This window comes from Echinops telfairi, unplaced genomic scaffold, assembly GCF_000313985.2.
Source record: "Echinops telfairi isolate 266 unplaced genomic scaffold, ASM31398v2 ScPeMD7_23;HRSCAF=83, whole genome shotgun sequence".
NCBI classification, from domain to species: Eukaryota; Metazoa; Chordata; class Mammalia; order Afrosoricida; family Tenrecidae; genus Echinops; species Echinops telfairi.
This window is the reverse complement of record NW_022103920.1, coordinates 15,378,594-15,402,035: the sequence shown is the minus strand read 5'-3', so window position 1 is coordinate 15,402,035 and position 23,442 is coordinate 15,378,594. Positions and strand designations below refer to the sequence as shown.

At 39.9% G+C, this 23,442-nt stretch overlaps 1 protein-coding gene and 1 non-coding gene across 2 annotated transcripts in view; one reads left to right on the top strand and one right to left on the bottom strand.

Moving 5' to 3' along the window:
- KLHDC10 (kelch domain containing 10) overlaps window positions 1–23,442 on the top strand; it is an 82,371-nt gene that overhangs the window by 35,048 nt on the left and 23,881 nt on the right. Inside the window, exon 2 of the mRNA XM_004707814.3 lies at window positions 19,866–19,952. Coding sequence (XP_004707871.1) covers window positions 19,866–19,952 — 87 coding nt within the window. The remainder of the gene's footprint in view (window positions 1–19,865; window positions 19,953–23,442) is intronic.
- Window positions 16,456–16,519, bottom strand: LOC115869253. Its single transcript, XR_004046072.1, has one exon. It is a non-coding gene; the product is annotated as a U7 small nuclear RNA (small nuclear RNA).

Here is a 23,442-nt window from a genome sequence, read left to right as displayed (position 1 = left end):
GCAGTGGGTGCTGTTACGCAAAAACCGCGATAGAGTGAAGCCGAGGAAGTCGAAGCGCGAAGTGGCGAGGGTTCACTGTATTTATAACATGGGAAAATATACTCAGAATGTCAAATAACAGACTGACGTATAAACTGAGACTTTTGAATTGTAGACTATTTTTAATAGGCCGTGTACTTTTTAAGGCTCACATTGTTTATTCAGGAGCCCTGGTGGCGTAGTGCTTTTGAATTGGGCTGCTAACCACAAGGTCAGCAGTTCCAAACCACCAGCTGCCTCTCGAGAGAAAGATGGGGCTTTCTCCTCCTGTAAAGAGTTACAATCTAGGAAATACTTAGGGGCAATTCTAGGCTGTCCTGTAGGGTCGCTGTGTGTTGAAAGAGATGCGATGGCAGTGAATTTCGTTTACTCTCTCTAAACTATTGTTAGACTTTCCTACCTTTTCAGTCTTCAGTGTTTTCTAGAAGGAGACCTGGTGGCCCCGCAGTTAAGCGCTCAGCAGCTGACTGAAAGACCGGTGGTTTGAACTCATCTAGCACCTCTGAGGAAACACCTGGTGATCTGTTCCCATAAATACGACAGCCTTGTACGTCCCACAGGGCAGCTCTTCTTTGTCACATGGGGTCCCTGCTGAGTTATAGTCCATTAATCATTCCTGGTATAACCTATTACAGTTCCAGACTTTCTGTGCCCTAGTGGCTCTGGTCCCCTTTCGGAGGGCACTGAGACCTCCCCATAGTTGAGGGTGTAAATGGGGCCACACTCTGTGTGCTAGGTGATGACAACTTTCAATCTCACCTGAGAACTGGGTATGAACCCGGCCATACTCTGCGTTTGTCTGGGACTGCCATACAGTATCATAGCATCATCACCCACCCACCTGGTCAGCCAGATCTCCATTTTCCTGACTGAGCTTTGTTAAAAGCAAGAGGACCTACTGTGACTTGTGCACTAATTTTGGCTTTTGCCTCTGGACCCTGCATCTGGCTCCTCCCTGCCTTTTGGATTTGGGGACAGCACTCCGCACCACCACTTTCATGAGTTTCTGTGGGATGGTACAGCGAGGTGAAGAACCCGGGTTGTGAGGGAATATACTCAAGGGAGGAGTCGGGGGACAATGGAGCTGAATTGCATCTCAGAAGAGTTGGACGTTTGGGACATCATTCTCCTCCAGCTCCTTAGGATTAGTTTGGTATTAATTCTTCTAAAAGAAGTTATTACTAAAAAAAGTTTAAAAAAAAAGAAGTTATTACTACAACTCCGAGTCAAAATCAACTCAGCAGCTTCTAGCAAGAGTAGTGCTTTTGACCCCCGCACTATGTTTAGACGATGACAGTATCTACTGCACAAGACACACCGGCAGAGCTCGCTTAGGGTAGAGCAAAGTCAAAAAGGATTACTACAAAAGCATAGACAATTTTATGAACCAGAAATCACAATGTCAAGCTTCGGCTTCTTGGCATACACTCCAGCAAGGTCCGTACAATCCGGAGAGCGGTCAGTGTTCCCTCTCTCTCTGGATGTACACCGCAACCAAACGGCCGCTTTGGCACCCTTGAACTCGGACAGCACCCCTTTTCAGTGTTCTTTGAGGGTCAGAAAGCCATCTGACGGGGCAAGGTGAGGGCTGTGAGGTGGATGTGGTAAACTATTAAGATTACCCGTTGGCATTTCCCTACAACACTTGCCTTCTGAGCTGACCACTCTGCCTTACGTTTTCCTGGGCCCAGAGATCCCTGCTTGTTGGCTGTGACTTTGAAGGCACATTGCTGAGACCCAGACAGGTGTGTGACTGCAGCCATCCTGTCATTGTGCGTGCGGCACGTTCCAGCACGCTCGTTAGGAATGAGCACGGCGTTTATGGACTAGAGCCCCAGTGGCAGTCCTGTTTGGCTTCCCTGAGGATGGAAGTAGGCTTTCCTGCTGCGGAACTCGCCCTATACTCCACGAGTTTTGTTTGTTTGTTTGTTTTCCCAATTAGTTTATTAAAACTGAAAACATGACATAAACATAAGATCAAAACAACACAAAAGGAGAAAAAGTCTCCTTTCTACCCTTGATCACTAGCTCCCCAGAGGTATCATCTGTGCGTTTCTGGGGTCGATTTCCAAAAATGGAATTTGCAGATATATGGGGCTACCCCCTCAAAAACAGAAAAAATTCAAAGCTATGCATTTATATATTTTTTTACAAAACAACCTTATCACCTTCAAATTACTCTCCTTTACACTTACTTCATTTGCCAAATCTGTGATTTTATTCTTGGAAACATTTTTCAAACTCATCTGCCTGGATGGCTGCACACCTCCCTCATTTTATTTTTTCACCTTTTCTATGTCATCAAATCACTGTCCTTTCATGTCCCTTTTCATTTGCAAAAGCAAAAAAAAGTTGCAAGGAGCCAGATCAGGTGAGTAAGGAGCGTGGGGCAAGAGAGGCATGCTGTATTTTGCCCAAAACTGGCACACTGAGTTGGCTGCGTGAGCAGGTACATTGATGCGGTGGCAAAACCAGTCCCCAGTCTGCCACAAATCAGGCCTTTTTTTGTTGTACACTGTTATGCTATCTTTTCATAACTGTTCAATAGAAAGCTTGATTAACCTGGTGGAAAGAACTCCAAATGCATTGAGTCCACATTTTTGTTCATTCAGGAAGTTAACGGAAGTCCAGAATGAGGTTTGTCATCAATTGACACACCATTTTTGAAACGAGAAAAGCACTCGAAACACTTGGGTTTTCCCCATAGCGCTTTCCTTGTAAGCTGTGTTCAACATCACAACAGTTTCTGCAGCATTTTTCCCGAGCAGGAAACACAATTTCACAGCCGGATGCTGTTCTCTTAAATCGGCCGTCATAAAAAACAAGGTTTGATTGAAACTATGTTTACGAAAAAATTCACTGTGACCAAAGAACCTTCCCAGGCGATGCTACTGGGTGCACTAACTCAGAGCAAGTTGCTTGATGCTTGCCTAGCAGAGAAAGTACATACTACAAAAAGCTCTGCTCCACTCAGTGCAATTCCAGTTTTTTTGGGGGGGTACCACCTTGTATACATAGGTGTGTGTTATTTTTGTTATTAATCAAATCAACTGTAGCATCAAGTATTATTTCTGCATTTGTCTTTTTTTGTTGTTTTTACTTAAAAATATAATTTTTGGAATTGTTACATATTAAACCAAAAAAACAAACTAGTTGTCGTGGGTATGATGCTGACTCATGGTGACCCCCCCAAGTAGAGTCTGAGTAGACTTGCTCCCTGGGCATTACTGGGTTGACCTTCAGAAGTAGGGTCACCAGGGCTTTCTTGGAAGGTACCTCTAGGTAGGTTCAAACCCCCGGCCTTCATGTACTAGTTGAGTACATGACTATTTGTGCTGCCCAAGATTGCCTTTGTATATTAGCACAGTTAAATGTATTTCATATGTTTTTAGTGGATGAGGAAAAGTGCATTGTTTGGATTCACCATAATTTACCAGCCACTTTCTTGGTAGATATTTAGATTGTTTCTGGTCTTCTGTTAATAGAAAAGTATCACAAAGATATACTGATATGATACATATTGTTGACGTTCCCTTTTAATTACATCCGAGTTTAAGCTTTCACTTACATGTAAGTTGTAAACATTTTCTCATAACGACCCAATGAAAGGCCCTGAAGTCAGCTCCAGCTCCTAGCAACCCCCAGGAGGGTTTGCCCACAGCATTTCCAAGGCTGCACTCTACGGAAGCTGCCTGCCACTTGCTTACCTCCGGCTACCACTAGTGGTCCAATAACCCGAACCCACTTCGTGTTGATTCTGAGAGTTCAGTCTCAGGGCAGTTCTGCCCTGCCTTAAAGGGTCGCTGTGAGTAGGCACGAACTCAGTGACAGTGAGTTTGTTTTGTTTTGGTTGAAGGTCCCTATGTAGAGTTTTGCCAGAAGCTTTTTTTTTTCTTTTTCATACAGTGTATATGCTTAGCTGTTTTTTTTTTCCTTTTTCTTTTAAAAATCATTTTATTGGGGGCTCGTACAACTCTTAGCACAATCCATACATACATCCATTGTATCGAGGACATTTGTACATTTGTTGCCATCATCATTCTCAAAACATTTTCTTTCTACTTGAGCCCTTGGTATCAGCGCCTCATTTTTTCCCTCCCTCCACACTCTGCCTCCCTCATGAACCCTTGATAATTTATAAATTATTATTATTTTGTCATGCTTTACACTGTCCAATGTCTCCCAGGAGCGTTTTTGAAGGCCTCTTCTATTTTGTAGGTGAGGAAGCCGCGTCACAGGGAGTAAGACTTTGGCCCAGATCTTAGAGCTAGCACTGGACGGCTTTGGACCTTGGCGTATGTTTCTAAAGCCACTGTGCTGCACACTTCTCTTCTGTGGCTTTCACTGCCTTAACTGGATGGAACACTCTGATCACAGTCTCTGCAATTTCCCGGTCTGTCCTGTATACTGACATCCACAAGCCTTCCTAATGCACAGCTGTGAGTCTGTTGCTTCTCAAATGTGAGTCCTGCAGCGGCTTCTTGCTGCATTTAGAGTCCAACCTGAGTTCCTGTCTTTTATACTCACTGGAACTTCAGTGAACATACTGTACATGTTGTCTAAGAGGATCATTTATTTATCTGTAAGACTAGATAGTGAAAAAAAGGTAGGAAAAAAAAGACTAGATAGTGGAATTAGAAGTACAGTTGATCCTTGAACAACATGGGGGTCATGGGCACTGACCCACCATACAGTAAAACACCCACCTAAGTCTTTAGATTCCCTCAAAACTTCAGTACTAATAGCCTACTAATGAATGGAAGCTTTACCAAAAACAAATGATCATTTAACATGTTCCTTGCATGTCATATGTATTGTATACTGCACCCACATATGAAGGGTTATGCCCCCAAAATGGAATTTTTTTCTAAAGCTACGTATTCAATTTTTTTTTTTACATTACAACCTTATCACCATTGTACTTAATACATTTGTCAAATATGCGATTTCATTCTCAGAAACATTTTTCAAGCTCATCTGTTTGGATGGCTGACAGCACCACCCTCATTTTTTTCTTCTTCACCTCTTCTATGTCATCAAATCACTGTCCTTTCATGTCCCTCTTTATTTGTGAAACCAAAAAGAAGTCTTGAAATGGGGAGCTGTATCAGGGACTCAAGTGGGAAGAGAATGCTTTGAAAGTGATGATGGCGGCCTATGTGCAAATGTGCTTGACACACTGGATGAATGTGTGGATTGTGATAAGAGATGTAAGCGCCTCCAATAAAAGTACGTTTTTTTAAAAAAGAAATATTACCTTAGATGTCTGTTGGACAAGTCACAGGCTTTAAGAGAGATTTGACTTTCTAACTATATAATATAAGGAAGAAAAATAGTACCATGAAACAAACATCCCTTCATACTGCCCCCAATAAAACCTACTTTCTTTCAAAAAAAAAAAAGTCTCAAGAAGTCAGGTCAGGTGAGTAAAGTACATGGGGCAAGAGAGGCATGCCATTTTTTTTTTTTTCAATTTTAGATTGTGTCTTTATTTGTTTTTTTTTTTAACATTTTATTAGGGGCTCATACAATGGTTATCCCAATCCATACACACATCAATTGTGTAAAGCGCATTTGTACATCGTTTCTCAAAACATTTTCTCTCCATTTAAACCCCCGACATTAGGTCCTCATTTTTCCCCTCCCTCCCCGCTCCCCCTCCCTCATCAGCCCTTGATAGTTTATAAATGGGTATTTTGTCATATCTTGCCCAGTCCGACATCTCCCTTCATCCACTTTTCGGTTGTCTACCCCCCAGGGAGGAGGTCACACACAGTTCCATGTAATCGGTTCCCTCTTTCCTACCCATTCACCCTTTACCCTCCCTGTTTTGCCACTCACACCACTGGTCCTATAGGGCTCATCTGTCCTGGATTCCCTGTATTTTCAGTTCCTATCTGTACCAGTGTACCTCCTCTGGTCTAGCCAGTCTTGCAAGATAGAATTCGAGTCATGGTAGTGGGAGCGGGGAGGAAACATTTAGGAACTAGAGGAAAGTTGTATTTCTCATCATTGTTACATCACACCCTGACTGGCTCATCTCCTCCCCGAGACCCCTCTGCAAGGGGATCTCCAGTGGCCTACTAATGGGCTTTGGATCTCCGCTCCGCACTCCCCCCATCATTCACTATGGTAAGATTTTTTGTTCTGATGATGGAGAGGCATGCCATTTTTTGCCAAAGACTGGTGCAGAATGGTGGCTGCGTGAGCAAATGCATCACCGTGGAGGCAAAACCAGTCCCCATTCTGGCACAAATCAGGCCTTTTTTGTTGCACACTGCTATGCAATCTTTTCAGAACCTCTAAATAAAAAGCTTGATTAATAGTCTGACCCGGTGGAACGAACTCCAAAATGCACTATCCCCCTCATGTAAAAAAAATAAAAAATTAATGAGCATCAGCTTTTTGGGGTACCCCCTCGTAAATGCTGCATGTCCAATGTGAGACGAAAAGGCATTGTGCAAAAAGTACCAGGTCTGGTACTGCTGGCATAGCTGCAGCCAACAGCCTCACAGATGTTCTTTCTTAGGCTGGATTAGTTTATCTTGAAGTGTTGGGCCATCACAGACCTTAGTTCATGTACAGATCAAGCAGTTCAAGTTTATGTAAAGCTTCTACTTTCCTTTGCTTCTTGGGAGCACTTCCAACATCACTAGTGTCATGTCCTGCAGGCTCCATGGGGTTATTCATTATGGCTCTGCACTAAGCACAATGAAAAACAACACGAGAACTGCAACGGATCACTTTTTTATTGAGATACACACTTTTTTTGTGTGATACACATTTTACTGGAGGGATACTGCTCATGCAGACATGGTTAGTGTCACAGCATTAAAAACAAATCTGCATGTAAGTGGATTCTCACAGTTCGAGCCATCTGTAGGGATAGTACTCTACAATGCCTAATCAGAGGAACATAGTCTTTGGAGTAGAATGATGTTTTGTTTTGTTTGTTTTTAGTTGTTTTCCTTTTTACCCACAGTAGCTCCTGCCATATGTTTTTAACAAACTGTCAGCTCTGCTAATTTGAGTCAGATGTGTAATTGATGAAACACTAGCCACAAACATCTTGGTGCATTTAAAACAAATTCCCTAAAATACACACACAAAGCTGATGCAAGAATATGACGTTTCTCATGTGTGCTATGAGTCGGAATCGATTCAGTGGCCAGAAGTGAGTGTGTGCACTCCAGACGTGGTCCTTGGAAAGAATGAAGTCCGTTTCCCCTGAAACATAATAGCACACACAAAAGGAAGCCTTGATCAGCATTTAGGAAGAGCAGTAACTTCCTAAAGTGACAGCAGCTTTTCCTGCTCACGTAAGGTGGTGGTGGTTGTTTTAATTCCCTTTTTAAAATTAGTTTTATTGGCAGCTAATTCACATATCACACAATTTACTAGTTCAGTCTTAGTAAGACGAGTTGTGTAGTCCTCATCACAATGGATTTCAGAGCATTTTCTTTCTCGTACTCCTTCCCTTTACCTCCCCTGCTGTGCCTCTAGGACCTCCTAATCCAGTTACTCTCTCTAGAATCGCCTGTCCTGGATTTCATACATGGAAAATCATACAAAACACAGACAAGAAACAAACAAAAACAATGATTAGACAGAGAAAAACCTCAATAGAAAAGAAAGCAAAAAATATTTAAAAGCCAAAACTTGAAAATAGGTCAAAAGAGCGATCAAGTGATCAGATGTACATTTTAAGCTAACTACATGTGCCACAGTCAACTTTTCAGTGCACTCTGATAACAAGGCTGTCCATATCCCTTGGACTATGGTCAGGGGATTCATTTGAAGGCTTAATCCATGTGGGGACTCTGCAAATGGATTTTTGGCTTTCCATAGTCATTTGCAAACCGGATGTAGAATTTAAATCTGATACCATTTCCTCCTTTGGGTTTGGATTTTCTTATTTACAATCATTGGGTCACACAGGCTGGTGTGCTTCTTCCGTGTGGACTTAGTTGACATGCTCACTTAAGAGTTTAAGTTCCACATCGCCTGTGCATTTATAGAAAATAAGCTTAAGTGAAAATGTCTTTGTGGATTATTATCTATTAGAATGTTTATTTGAGTAAAAACAGCTTTTTTTTGAGTAGTTCATAATCACTTATTATTGTCCAGCCTGAAAAAAGTTTTATATAAATTTATTTACTTTATTTTATTAAATATATTCTGCATACTAACAAAAAATCAGCCCAGCTTATTTCTGAATCGAATGCTTTATGTAGATGCCTTAGTAGATAGAAATCAAGCTCCTTTGGCAGTCATGACAAATGCCATTTTTTCAGTTTAGCATTTAAGAAATTCGTACTGGCTCACTGCTTTTTGCAAATAACTTGTGAATTGCCAATTCAGTTATTTGAAATAGCATGTTTTTTAAACATCAGATTAAAAATTTGCTAGTGCATGTTTTGTTACCTTGTGTTGGACGTAGTCCAGCCCAGCTTCTGTTGCCTTTGGTTGGGTCTGGGGCAGAGGGAAAGTGAGCAGTCACGTGTCTAGTTTTAATTAAAGCATCGAATGAGGAGGAAAAGTGACAGGTGACATTTCTGGATAAGTGATTTAACTTTAGAAGCGCAGGCTTCCTTTTGCTCAGTTTCGCAGTTTCACTCACAGAAACGGAGTGGGGAGGCAGGGGCTGTGTGACTATGGCGCCTTTACAGGAGGGGGCAGCAACAGGGTGGGTCATCAGGTCTTGTTGAAACATTGACTTGCAGTTTTTGTTTTCATGTTTAATCTCTTTCACCTGCATGTACCCAGTAGAGCATCTTTCCCTCTTTCTCAAGGCTGCCTTTGGGCAGAAACCTTATTCTCTAGCTACTCCAGGTAAGGTGTGAGAAATCCAGAAGTGAGAATTGACCAATTGTGTTCTGACTTTTGAGTGGCTTATTACTGTAAAAATATTTACTTCAGTCTAATTAGGATTCAAATATTTAGTTGTTAGGCAGGAAAAAGGTTAGGTTATTTTTTAGGGTGGTTGGTTGTATTTTATACTGATTTTACTTTTTAAAAAAGTTAAATGGCTTTGTAAGCAAGAAGATTTGATAGGGATAAAACAGGAGGCAGTGATATTGACTTATGCAAAGCAGATGATCTGGCTCTACAGTAGCTTGTGTTCCAAGGCAGTTGCACACATTGACACAGGGGTGCATTGCATACAAATGTAAGCAGTTGTGGTTTTGTTTTTGATGTTGCAAACAGAGAGAGCGAGCAAATAATCTGTAAGCAGTAAAAAGAAATGGCCTTTGAGCTTTCTCCTTTCTGCTAATCTGGTTGTCAGGTGCCACGGAGTGTGTCCCTGTTCCTGTGAGCCCAGCCCACGTGGCAGGAGTCGAACCGCCCCATTGGGTTTACTTTGCTGTTCATCCCACCGAGCTTTCAAGTAGAAGCAGAACTTAGAGGTCATGTCCAGCCTTCTACACCATGCTGGAATCCTTTCTGTGATAGTCTTACATGAGAATATAGTTAAGTCTCTATTTCAAAGAGATCTGCTTATTTCACTTCCTTAGAACATGCCCCTTACTCTGTGTAGAGAGCTGTTTGTCTTTTGACAATTAAAATGGTAACAACATAACTGCAACATGGGCCTTAGACACACCCAGGAACTGTGAGGGTGACACAGGACCAGGCAATGTGGTATTCTGTGACAGTTGGTGCTGGCTCAGCAGCTAACAACTACAGCTGTCACAGAAACTTGCCGTACATTCTTCTGCAACTTTGTTTTATCATTTGATTCCGTGTAGAATAAACCTCTTCTCATTTAACTGCCCCTTTGAAAATACTTATAAAATTCTGAGTCAAAATTTTATTTTATTTTTCCACCTGGGATCCATCAATCCATGGGTATATAGATAGTCTTCAGGGGATTACCATATATAATCGAGGATAAGCCAACCCGAATATCAGCCAAGGCACCTAATTTTACCACAAAAACTGCATTAAAAAATATGCTGAAAAACTCGGCTTATGCACGAGTATATGTAGTATATCATATGTCCAATTGTGAGTGCTTCCCCCCTTGTCCCCCCCAGGAAGAGAGCCAATAATTTTTATTAGCCTCAATTGAAGTTGATTTCCCTAAAGTTGATATGCCAAACCTACTAGGGTAGACCTGATAATGTATTTTTTAATTTATGTTTTTTATTAAGTTTGTAACAAACCTGCCAATTCAATCTCAAGAACCACTGGACTAGGTGGAGTACTATCTATTCCATTGATAACTGCACAACTTTCAGAGCTTGGGTGAGCCTGGGATCCTATCTTGTCTGCATATCGTTTATGGTATATTTATGGTTAACCTGGTTAACCTGGGTGAGCCTGGGATCCTGTCTTGTCTGCATATCGTTTATGGTATATTTATGGTTAACCCTTCTGAGCAAAGAATTTGTACTATTACACTGAGTCAAAAGTGGGAGTTGCGAGGGCTTTTATTTCAGTTTTGGCAACCATTCATCAGCATTGGGAATGGGATGATACTACTTTATAAATCAAAAGTGTCCTCGGGGTTTTTAAGCCTACTGGAGGCAGATTCAATATTTTAATCTAACTTGGGTTTATGCGTTATAGTAAATTTTGATTAAGTTTTAATCTGTAAAATGTATAGCCTATTTTGAGTTTACTATTCCCAAACAAGGAGAGTGTAGCTGAGATTCAATCCTATTTGAAAGCTGTTTTAGTATCACATCTGCTTTTGACACAGTTTGAGTCTTAAGGTAACTTCCCTTTTACCCTACCTCCTCAACACCGCAGACCTCAACCAACAAGCCTATTTTTTTTCAGTAAAATGATACTTGAATAATAATGCAAAACAAAATGACAAAGGGGGACTTGATTTCCCTTGGATAAATGCCCAGGAGTGCAGTTGCTAGGCTCCAAGATAAGCATCTGTAACTGATGACACCATTTTTCATTCCCACCAACAGTGTATGAGTGATCCAATTTCTTTGCCTCCTTGTCAGCATTTAATGTTATTACTGTTTCTTAGTTTAGCCATTTTGGCTAAGTGCAAAGTACAAAATCACAGTTTACATTTTTTATCACACTTATTTTTGTTGTTGTTGAGAATATGTACCACAAAGCATCCTTCCACTCAGCAATGTCTCCATGATCAGTTCAGTGGCTCTAATTATGGTCCTGAGGTTGGGCAAGCATTCTCATCTTCCTTTTCCGAATTGCTTCTTCTAAGATTCCTGTCTCATCTCTTGGGTTGCTTTTGTCAGTTTGACCCCACATAGATAGTTCTTAAAAGAGCTCACGACTCAAACAAGACATTTATTATTAGTTAAAGCAGTGGTTTTCAACCTTGCTAATGTGACCCTTTAATACAATTCCTCGTGTTATGGTGACCCCCAACCATAAAATCATTTTCGTTGCTACCTCATCACTGTAATTTTGCTACTGTGATGAACGGGGCAACCCCTGTGAAAGGGTTGTTTACCCCTTCAAAGGGGTTGCGACCCACAGGTTGAGAACCGCTGAGTTAAAGACTGCATAATCAATTTGGATAAAATAGAATTTATCAATTTGATAAAAAACCAAATTCAGTCTCTTTTGCAATAAGTCTAAGTAGTCATTAAGAAAATCAGAAGAAAAAAAAAAGAAAAGAAAATCAGAAGAAAAGGGTAGGGGGAAGGGGACGAGAGATGGGGAGGGGGGGCACCAATCTCAATGAATGGCACATAACCACACACCCCCTATCCAAGGTGAAGAACAATAGAAACCAGAGGGGATAGGAAACAGTGGTGGGTGTGAAATTTGAAAATAATTAACAATCTACAATCTATCAAGGGGCCATGAGGGCTGTATGGAGGGGTGGGGCCAGTGAAGAGGAGCTGATCCCCAAGGGCTCAATGGAAAGTAAATGTGTAGAAAAGAACCATGGAATATATGTACGAATCTGTTGGGTACAATTGATGTATGGATTGTAACAAGAGTTGTAAGAGCCCCCAATAAAATGATTAAAAAAATCAGAAGGGTTACTTTTTAAATTTATAGTCAAATTTTCATAGAACGAAGCCTTTGGTGACTTGTATTAGCTGAACCATTGGCCCCAAATAGTCTAAGCCTTTTTGAATATTAACATCAGCATCATCTACGGAGCAGAACCATCTTCATGTTACATTTCCCAAGGAGCAAATGGCTCTTCTGTGTGCACACAGGCAGCAGTTCCTGTAAGGGCATCATTATAAATTCATGAAATGATCGTAGGGTTTTAGAGGCTGAGAAAGTGGTCTGAAAGAACATAAGAAGTGGGTGTTTTCCTGCTCTCTTTGAAGAGGAATCACTTCTGTAGTTTAATTTCCTGAATACTCAGTCTTTAGAGGTCTTACACATTACCAATTAGATTTATTCTTAGATATTAAATGAAAGTTTTTACTATTTATGATTTTTAAACATTATTTTAAATGGTATTTAAACTTTTTCATTTTATAATTGTTAGTTTATAGAAGTACTGTTGTATTTGGTATTTTAAGCTTGCATCCAGCAAGTTTGATAAATTCACTTATTCTAATTATTTGTAGATTCTTTTGGATTTTCTACTTATGTAATCATGTTATCTTCAAATAAAGACAGTTTATTTTGTCCTTCCCAGTCTTTGTCCCCCTTCCCTCTTTCTTGCCTCATTACACCAGCTAGAATTTCCAGTACTCAGAATAGAGTAACTTTTAAAATTTATAGTCAAGTTAAAACATCTTAATTTTAGAGAAAAGTGAGGATACGGGACATTCTTGTCTTGTTTCCAGCCTTGAGTGAAAGTGTTCAGTGTTTTATCTTTGAGTGAAATTAGTAAGTGCCATGTTGGTTCTGACTGGTGGAGACAGAAGAGAACTGCTCCGTGAGGTTCCCTAAGTGGTGGTCTCTGCAGGAGCAAATGCTGGGTCTCCCATGGAGCTGTATGCTGGGTTTGAACCGGCAGCGGAGTGCTCCACTGCTGCACCTCCAGGGCTTCCTCAGTCAATTCGCTGCAGGTTTAGTAAAGGTCATAATTTATCAGGTCGAAGAACTTTCGTTTTTCCAGTTTCCAGGCTGAGCTTTATCAGACTCTTTTTCTGTATCTATTGAAATTGTCTTTGGGTTTCCCTCCATATTCTTTTAAATGAGGTAAATTAACAATGGCTGATTCTTGAATGTTACACTAGCCTTAAATTCTTAGATTATGTTTGCTTGGCCATAATATGTTGTCCTTAATATAACTTGATTTCATTTACTAATATTTTGTAAGAATTTGTGTCCCTATGTATGCAAGAGATATTGACCTGTGATTGTTATTCTTTAAAAATTATAAAACTTATTTTGTTGAGAATATACATAGCAACAGTTTGACATGTACAAGTTCGTGAAAGTGAGTACATTCTCCGAGTTTGACAGCCATTCTCACCTTCCTTCCCTGAGTTGTTCTTCCCTCATTAACACAAACGCACTGCCCTTGAGGGTCTCATCTAGATTTTTAAGTTGCTATGGCCAGTGTGACGTATAGTAGATGGTTTTTAAAAGAACATACCATATATACTAGAGTATAAGCTGACCCGAATATCCACCGAGGCACTTAATTTTACCACAAAAGCTGCATTAAAAATGTGCTGGAAAAACTTGGCTTATACACAAGTATATATGGTAGTTGCACAAGGCAGACATTTTTTATGAGTTAAGCAAAACTATTCTTAGGTATGTAGACTTCAGGAGTTACTATTGGTTTAAGGTTTAGAGATTATCCCAGGATTGTAGTTTTGTGGATTCATCTAGTCCCATGGCTCTAGAGCAGCAGTTCTCAACCTGTGGGTCGTGACCCTTTTGGGGGTCCAACGACCCTTTCACAGGGGTTGCCCGATTCACAACAGTAGCAAAATTACAGTGATAAAGTAGCAACGAATATAATGTTATGGTTGGGGGTCAGCACAACATGAGGAACTATATTAAAGGGTCGTGGCATTAGGAAGGTTGAGAATCGCTGATCTAAAAAGTATATACATGAGACTTTGAAATCCTGTTCTTGTTTTCTCCCCTTTTGACCAGGACTCAGCTTTTGATCGAAATGTTCGGTCATGGTTAGCTGGACACCATCCAAGTTCTCATCTCATGGCAAAGGAGGCAGCTGTTCATGGAGGCAATTAGGCACATATTTCATGTCCTCCTCTTTATTTAAAAACACCTTATTGATAACAGATGTACAGTATTACTCGATGTGATTGAATGATAGATTGGTATGATGTCTGGATTAGCTCTTAATAAAATGGTTGGGGGGGGGGAATGAAACCCTTAGTAGAATTAAAAGATAATGGGATTCTTCTCTAAGCTTTTTGATGTCTGTACTACTTTTAATGCCATATCTAAGAAACCATTGCTTAATCCCACGTTATAAAGATATACACCTATGTTTTCTTTTAAGAGTTTTAGTTCTTATACTTGAGTCTTTGATCCATGTTGAGTTATTTTTCTGTATGATGTGAGGTAGGGGTCTGAGTTACTATTATTATGTAGATGTACTTCTGCCCTGGGACCATGTGTTGAAAGAATAGATTTTCTTTATTGAATACTTTTGCATCCTATTGAAAACCACTTGACCATAAATGAATGGGTTTAAACTTGAACTCTCAAGTCTTTCCCACTGAACTGTGTATTTCTCCTGTGTCAGTAGCATGCTGTCTTGAGTATCAGCCCCCAGACCATACTCACTACCGATCCCCGCGGGCCCATAGCTACCCTGTAGGGCAGCATAGACCTGCCCGACACTGTAAGTCTTTACAAGGGTAGAAAGCCTCATCTTCTCACATACAGGCATACCTTCCTTCATTGCATTTTGCTGAATTCACTTTACAGATACTACCTTTTTGTTTGTTTGTTTGTTTGTTTACATTGAAGATTTATGGCAAGTCTGTGCTCATTTTACATGTCACAGTTTGTTAATTCTCATGATATTTCAAACTTTTTGATAATACTGTTGTACACTTATAATCTAGAGCAGTGGTTCTCAACCTTCCTAATGCCGCCACCCTTTCGTACAGTTTCTCATGTGGTGGTGACACCCCCCCACCCCCAACCATAACATTATTTCCGTTGCTACTTCCTCACTGTCATTTTGCTCCTGTTATGAATTGATGAATTGGACAGCCCCTGTGAAAGGGTCGTTCCACCCCCAGGTTGAGAACTGCTGGTCTACAGGATAGCATGAATATAACTTTAACATGTGCTGGGAAAGCAGAATATTCATGTGACTTGCTTTGCTGTGAGATTGGTCTTATTGCCATGGGCTGGACTCTTTATGCCCAGTGTCTCCGAGGTCTGCCTATACTATACCATTATAGGATGTTTTGAAATCTGGAAGAGCCTTCAACTATTCCTTCTCAAGATTGTTTTGATATTCTGGGTTCTTTGTATTTCTGTAGGAACCTTGGTGGCACAATGTTTAAAGTGCTCAGTGAGTACCTGCCCATCAGTGGGAGAAAGATGTGGCAGTGTGTGTCTGAAGACATTCAGCAATGGAAACTTTGGGGGGAAGTTACCCTGACCTGTAGGGTCGTTATGAGTGGGCATCAACTTGACAGCAGTGGGCTTAGCTTTGGGTTGTTTTTCTGTATGAATATGAGAGTTAGCCCTTTATTTTTTTTAAAAAGGCAGCTGATATTTTGATAGTGGTTGCTCAATTATTTTTGTACCTTAATTAAAAAAACTTTTTTCTACCTCTCTGACCTTTTTGTGCTACATTATGGTGAATTTTTTGGCTCCACTTTTTGACCTACTAATTTAATACTCTTTTAACTTTATTACAGTCCTTAGTCTTTTAGATTTTCTTTTTTTTAGGTAAGTATCAAAAATTTAACTTCTTAAAAAAATTTAACTTCTATGAGCTTCAATTGATTTTCTTTTTAATAAATATAATCTTACTTTACACATCTCTGAGGATATTAAATATGCTTTTTCCAAAGTTTTATACTCTTGAGGGGGCTTTAGAAAGTTCTGGGAGAAATTCCATTATCCTTCAATTCCATTTTCAACACACTTTTTGGAGCCCCCCCCCAATTTTCAATCTATTCACTCTCTCTGGGGGTAGGTGGTTCTGTGTACCCCACTACTTACTGCCTTGTCTTCCTAGTGGAGTCTTGGCTTTTGCTCCTCTGTGAGAGTCCTGAGGGTCTTCCTGTGAACGCCGGGCCTGCCCATCGCAGCACATCTGCACGGAGTGTGGGGAGGGACTGAGTAGAGATGAGGGTGGCTCTGTCTTGCGCCTACCTGGGGTGTGACAGCTATTGTTGTTTGCTGCTGTTCCACTCTCCCCTAGAGGCAAATCGTTCTATACTTTTGGACCCAAATGGGTAAACAGGTGGCCGTGGTGGGCTTGCTTTATGACATCTGTTCACTCCCAACCAGCTGTACTTGAAGCCGGGTTTTTGTTTTTGTTGGGGGCGGGGGAGGGGAGGTTTTCCAGAAAAAAACCTGGAAAACCTGCTAGCCAGATTCTAAAAGAGCTGTAAGACTGAAGCCGTTTTCCATGTTTCCTGCTTCTCCCACCTGTGTACATGGCGTGACCCGAGGGCAGAAGCCCTCTCCCCCTTTGGGTGAGGAGGACCGCAGCTTCCTTTTGGATCTGATTCTATTAGCTTCTCATCTGCCTTGGGTTTCTTTAACCCGTTTGATTATGGGTCTTTAAAAATGCCTTTTGCATTTTGGAGAGACTTGAGGGGAGGGAGAGAAGGATGGGGCTCTATGCTCCTGTCAAGAGCGATCGTCTCAGAAAGGCACCGGGGCAGTTGTAGGATGAGTGGGTATCACTCATGACAGTGAGTCAGTTTCTTTGTTTTTTTGGTTTGAGGGGGAAGAGATGGCACTTACAGTATCATTATCCTACCATCCATCCCGTCATTGCCTTTGTTAAACTGATGGTGAGATAAGCATACTAAAAAGGAGAAAAACTGAAGAGCTGGTAGAAAAGATGAACGTTATCTTTGAAGAATTAAAGTTGTGTGTGTGTGTGTGTTTTAAATGTTGAAGAATAAAAGCCATCACTAATAAAGATTGGCAAAAACAAAAAGTTAAATTTCAGTGTGCAAAAATGTCAGGCTCAGAATCTATTTATGTGAAATATGGAAAGGAACAGAGCTTCCTGTAAAAGGAACAAAGACATCCACTCCTGTCCTGATTTGTTGCTGGCTTCTCTTTGAGTGAAGGATGGAAACCTGGGTCCCACGTTGTCTGCTTCGTACCTGTGACAGAGCCTCAGTGGCTGTTGAGAAAGAAACACGCCAACGATGTCTGACAGAAGCTCTGAGAATACATCAAAAAGGATCTTCAATTACAGCTTTGGTTCAATAATTTTCAGTGTTTTCCTAAAGCAATTTTCTGTCTTTTTACCCCAGAAGAATAATTACATTCTAGAATTTTTGGACAACATAAAAGGGCTGATTGCTCAAATCCTAATTGTAACCACTGTTCATTGTTTGGTATGATTCTTTCCAATGTTTTCCATCTTAGCTTTTAAAAAAACTAAAGTAACATGGTATTGTTTTTCTTCCAGTCCATAAATAATGCCTGCTTATAGTGAGATAGTTTAGAAAATGAAGACCAACACAAAGGGAAAACACCCAAATCACTCATAATAGTAGACCACAAATAACCACAATTAAAATGTGATGGATAGCCTTCTATACACAAATAGTATCACTGAAATACTATTTCATAATTCGTAACATGTTGTGAATGTTTTCTCATGTTTGTAAATATTTTTGTATGCAATTTTTAGTGGCTGTATAGAATATGAGCATACTTAAATATATTTATTTAACAATTTAACCAGTGGACCATTGGGCATTTAAAGTATTTATAATTTTTATGATTATAAATAATATCATAGTGAATCTCTGTCCACATATCTTTGTATGCATCCATGATTGTTTCTTTAGGAATAAATTCCTAGACGTGGAATAGCTGGGTCAAAGGGTATGTACATTTTACTGCTTTTGCTACCTGAAAATGTCAAGTTTTAAGGTAATTGCTTGTTATATTCTGTCTTGTGATGCTCTCTAATTGTGTTGTGTGTCTGTCTTGTTTCCCCAATTAGGGCATAAGCTTCTTGAGGGCAGGGGAGGCTTCTTACACATCTTACTGTATCCTTTTCAGCATGCTTCAGTGATGGACTTGCTGTTTAAAGCAGTGGTTGCACAGACTTTTGGGTATCATAAACCTGTAATATTTAAACACATATAGAAATAGAGACTTGCAATTTTTCTCTTTTTCCAAGAAAGGATATTAAAAAACACAACTACCATTTCTTGTCCCCATTATTTTAACAAAAAAAAATTTTTTTTCATCTCTGAGAAATGACAGGCTTTTAAGTGGGACATTTAAAACTTGCTGCCTGCCCTGTATGTTTTCATCTTGTCTTGGACTGGGGACTCTTCACCTTAGCCTGGCAGTGGTCTATAGACCAACATTTGGGAACCACTGATCTAAAAGACTCACAGGATTAAAAAACAAACATTTTTGCAAATAAAGAATTCTTCCCCTTGCCCACAAAGTGGTCTTCTTCACAATATTAAGTATATATGTGCATATAATACTAATTAATTACATAGAATTTGTGGTTTTTTATGCACAAGTACCACAGATGAACATCTGATCAGATTTGCAATTGCCAAAGGTAAACACTTCCTCCACCTAGGGAATTATTGGAGACAGGGTAGATGTGTAGTAGTGGAAAGGATGTAGTGATACGGAAAAGTTTCTGGCAAGAATCCTGGCTCAGTCACTTAATTTTCTTTTTGATTCCTTATTTGTAAAATTAAAATGACACCTTCCTCGGTGTTTTAATAGTCCCTATTGCAGCATTTACTTCTTTGTGATGTGATGATTTGCCTACACATCTGCTTCCTCGCAAGACCATGATGAGCTGGTTGAGGGGAGGAGTCATATCCTCCTGGACAGGGCTGGAGGCATAGCAGATGCGGCAAATAATTGTTGAGCAGATCAAGGGGTGGTTCTGAGAATCAAATCCACTTCAGATAATGTATGTGAAAGCTCTTTGTAAACGTTCAACACTTGCGAGTATAAAGTGTTCATGTTGTTAACGATAGCTACCAAAACCTTGGGAAAAGAGAAAATGATCCAAATTTAAGTTAATTCCATGATACATTACATTTTCCTTCTAATTTTACAAGAAAGCAGATTTTAATTGGGTTTAATGTTGAACTGATTTGCTTCCTAGAAAGGCAGATGAACAAAAAAAAAAGGCAGATGAGTTTTTTTCTCTCTGTCCTTTTGGTAGAAGTACTAGAATACTTAATGGTTTATTTGGTTGCCATCATAAGATATTAATTATGATACAACCCGGTTTATTTCATATTTAAAGAATAGTATCCATTGCTCAAACCACTTAACCTTGTAACCAGTCAAAGAATGGTAGCTAAAGCTAGAGGAGAACAGGAGCCTCATTATACCCAATTAGTTTTAGTCATAGCCACTCTTTTTGTTGACATTTCCTCATTTAAAAAGATGATAGTTTTAAGATTGGACCCAAGGCTCCTGGTGAATTTTTGCCACAAGATGGCATTGGTGATTGTTGAGTGTACGTACTATTGAAACAGAATTCAGGGGGGAAAGTGCACATTTGTATTCTTCTGGGGATAAGAATTGAAAACCTTCATCACTGCTTATATGTAGATTTAATTTTGTGTTGGCTTCCAAAACAGGTTAAATGCTACTTTACATCACTTCTTTCTGTATTCAAGTATTGTTTTGTTTCTTGTTTTTCTGTCTTTATAACTGCAGTAACTGTATTATTTGCCATGTGTTGTATGTGTCTGACTTATTGCTGATAATTGTGGTAACAGGTAAGAAGAAAATACGATGGGACCCAGTTAGGAGACGCTTCATTCAGTCCTGTCCCATCATAAGGATCCCTAACAGGTTTTTGAGAGGTGGGTGATAACTAGCAAGAGATCTGTCTTCATAAGGGGTAAAGGGAACTCTGAATGAATTTGCAAAATTCAAACTCTGTTGGTTTTTCATTGTTTAACAGCTTAAAATTCGAGTTAAGAAAAGTCTAGAATTTAATTTTACACCCATATTCCATATTGATCATGGTTTGAATTGTAATTATAAATTTTGGGGAAGTAGAATCACTTATTGTATGTGAGAGGGTAGGAATAATCATCTTACTGATACCAATATGATTTCACTGTAACTGTACAGTACAAAGAAGGTTGAGCAAATAATTTCACATATTATGTGAAATGTAAGAATATTCTTTTCTTTAAAGAATATTCTAAATGTGATTCTAAGGAAGAAATAAAAGATTAGTTGATGTGACTATATAGAATTAAAAATTTTATGCCATACACATAAATAAAATAAAACTGGAAATAAGAAGAAATACATTTGTGAGAAATGGCTAATTTCATGAATATAAAAAGCAAATTCTTAAAAGACAAAACAAAAACAAACTCTTTAAACCAATAGTCTTAAAAGCAAATTATTAGAAAATTAGATTAAAAATGAATAATCAATTGGTAAAGAAGAAATCAAAATGGCCAATAAATGTGAACAATTATGAATTTTCACTCTTGTTGAAGAGATGCCAGTTAAAATTATATCATTTTTACCTCTTCGATGACAAGTCAGAATACCCCGTGTTGGTCAGGCTGTTGGGAAATGGAGCTCCTACATTGATATAGAAGGGTAATTCCTAGATTCACTTGGACAATATGTCAAAGCCTTTCAGGTGTTCATAGCCTAGCAATTCTTACTTTTAGAAATACTGTATCTTTTTGCTTTTTTCCCCCCTACTGAAACAGTCCATACTGAAAAAAGAAAATCATAGAAGAGGATTGGAAATTGTGATCCACAATTTTTCTAGATATAACACATTCCAGACAGACTTGCTTAATATTTTAATGTAGATGTTATTAAATTATTTATAAGCCAGTATATATAATTCTAACTGAAGAGATTTAAAAAGAATCCTAGGGGGGGAAAAATCCAGCAGCTGCTATATCTGTGTCTATATCCAGTGCTTGACTTATTTTTAGCAGCCAAGCTCTGGAACATGAAAAGATTAAAGTCCAGCCTTAAAGAGTGAAGACAAGCTTGGGCACAGGGGCTGTGTGTTATCTTTTGGCATAAATAATTTTATTGCTACAAATTAATAGGTAACTTTAGTATTATGTGACAGAAAGCCTATTCACTCATGACCAAGTTGGTATGTCTAAGTCTGTAACGCCCCCCTCCTTTCTATTTCTAGATTAGAATACTAATTTAGTGATTTATAATGAGAGTACTAACTTGGGGTGACTGAAGGTAGTTATAATTAAGAAATTGCCTAATTAGGATGTGGAAATCAATATAATATCAACTGTGTTTAACAAGAATACTCATAAAGAGAATTGTCAAGCCACTGTGGTTTTAACTAGATGTTGGGACTTTCTTTTCTTTTGTATATTCTGTTTTTAATTTTTTTTCTAATCAGGGGGAAGAAAGATTAGACAGGTAAGTTTCATACCACTGGCTATTTGTACGCCCTAGATCGCTTCAACCACTGGCTGAGAGAGAGCATGGTGTCTGCCAGTGCAGGGGCGCCAGCATTTCAATGTTACCTCGTACTCAGGGACCAGGTCTTAGTTCACACCTCTTTGACCTGTTTTGTTTGTAGTGTTGGATGCTGCTGGCATTTCTACTTTCTGTAAACATGTCTCTTTTCGGGTTGTTGTATTATCCCACCTATTTCCTTCCTACCTCTGTGATTGTTCATTCTCTCTGCTTCACTGGCTTCTTTTCTTCCACCCACAGAAGGTGGGTTTTGCTCCAAGGTTCTGCCCTTCTTCCCACCTCTCCTCTGTTTATCTCATCAGCAGACATAATTATCTTCCCTTGTTTATTTAGTTTATTCTTGCAGTATTTCTTGATTACCTCCTATGTACCAATCACTGTGCAAAGCTTAATGATGTAGATCATCAGATGAGCAGATAGATCATTAGAGAATGAGTTGAGTGCAATTCTCCGTGATAAATGCCCTGGTGAGGGAGCACAGCCTGGGACCTGCCTCCTATCTGGGTGGAGGGCAGGGAGGAGTAGCCACCAGGATGCCTCTTCAGAAGGGCTGTGCTTAAAGAAGGCGTAGGTGTTAGCACAGGAGGCTTGGAAGGTTTTAGATCGTGGGGACCAGGCCACATGAGGGAAGGCATTGAAGCAAAACTGCGTGGCGCTTTCAGAAACGGCAGGAAGTTCAGTGTGGCAGGGAAGGGCGTGGGAAGAAGCCACAGAGAGAGGGCCCAGGTCAAGTGGGAGTTTTCAGCATCAGGTTTGTTTTGAGCCAGTGAAGAGAAATAATTGAAAGAGCAGTTTGGGGTTATTATAATTACTAAGGTGAGAAATGCTGGAGGCTGAGATGTAAGTAAGGTGGTTGTAGTAGGTGTGGAAAGTAGGGGGGAAAAATAATACCAAATAATTAGACAAGACTTAATGGCTAACTGAAGTGGAGGGAGGCAGAAGTCAGCTCTAACGTCCGGCTTTCTTTGTGGGCTGGAGAGCTCTTCACCATTCTATCCAGGTGGACCCAACAGTGGATTTTAGGGGGAAAGATGACAAGTTCAGTTTAATATCCCAGCTATTATAAGTGTAACCTTTAACACTGTAAGCGTTACTTCCAGGGAAGCCTCTCTGGCAGGCCTGTCTCCTCTTGGTCCGGATGGCACCTTCTGTATAGTTTACCTGCCTGTGTCATCGCACCCATCCAACCTCCCATTGGACTGTCAGTTCTGGAAGGGCAAGGACAGGGCCTTGCATATCTTTTCTCAGGTCACATCCTAGTGCATGTGGTAGGCACAGCACATGCCTTTCAAGTGAACTGCATTCTTGAAAAGGTCACTGTCAGAAAATAGTATTGGGTTAAAAGTTTTAATATGTTCTCGCTTTCTCTCTGGTCAGGGTTACAGTGAACTGATGGATTGTGGAGAACATAACAATGCAAATGTTTAATGTTTCATTGGCTTTTTTGCTTGTTTTAAAACTTAACCTGCATTTTAAAAATTACCACTTTCAAGCTTCATTCTGGGAGTGCTGTGACCTAACCTCTGTCGATCTGACAGTTTCTTTCATAGGCCCATTTTCTGCCACTAGATCCCTTCTGTAGATTCTCGCAGCTTTGAAAGAGGCTTCTGCCACATTAGAGTGTGGTCCGATGAAGACAGAGCTGGCTTCCAATAGTGCAGCATGATGGACAGAGCCCACCCCTTAGGGTTCTCCCACTTCTGAGAGCTATCTTAGCGATAAAACGGACATAAAAAGGACAAATCAGAATTGTATTTATCAACTCTGTGGCCTTGGACAGGTTGCTATGTCTTTTTTTTCCTTTTTTTTGTCTCATTTTCAGCAAGACGATAGTAATTGTGTCTGTGTCCTTGGCTTGCTGTG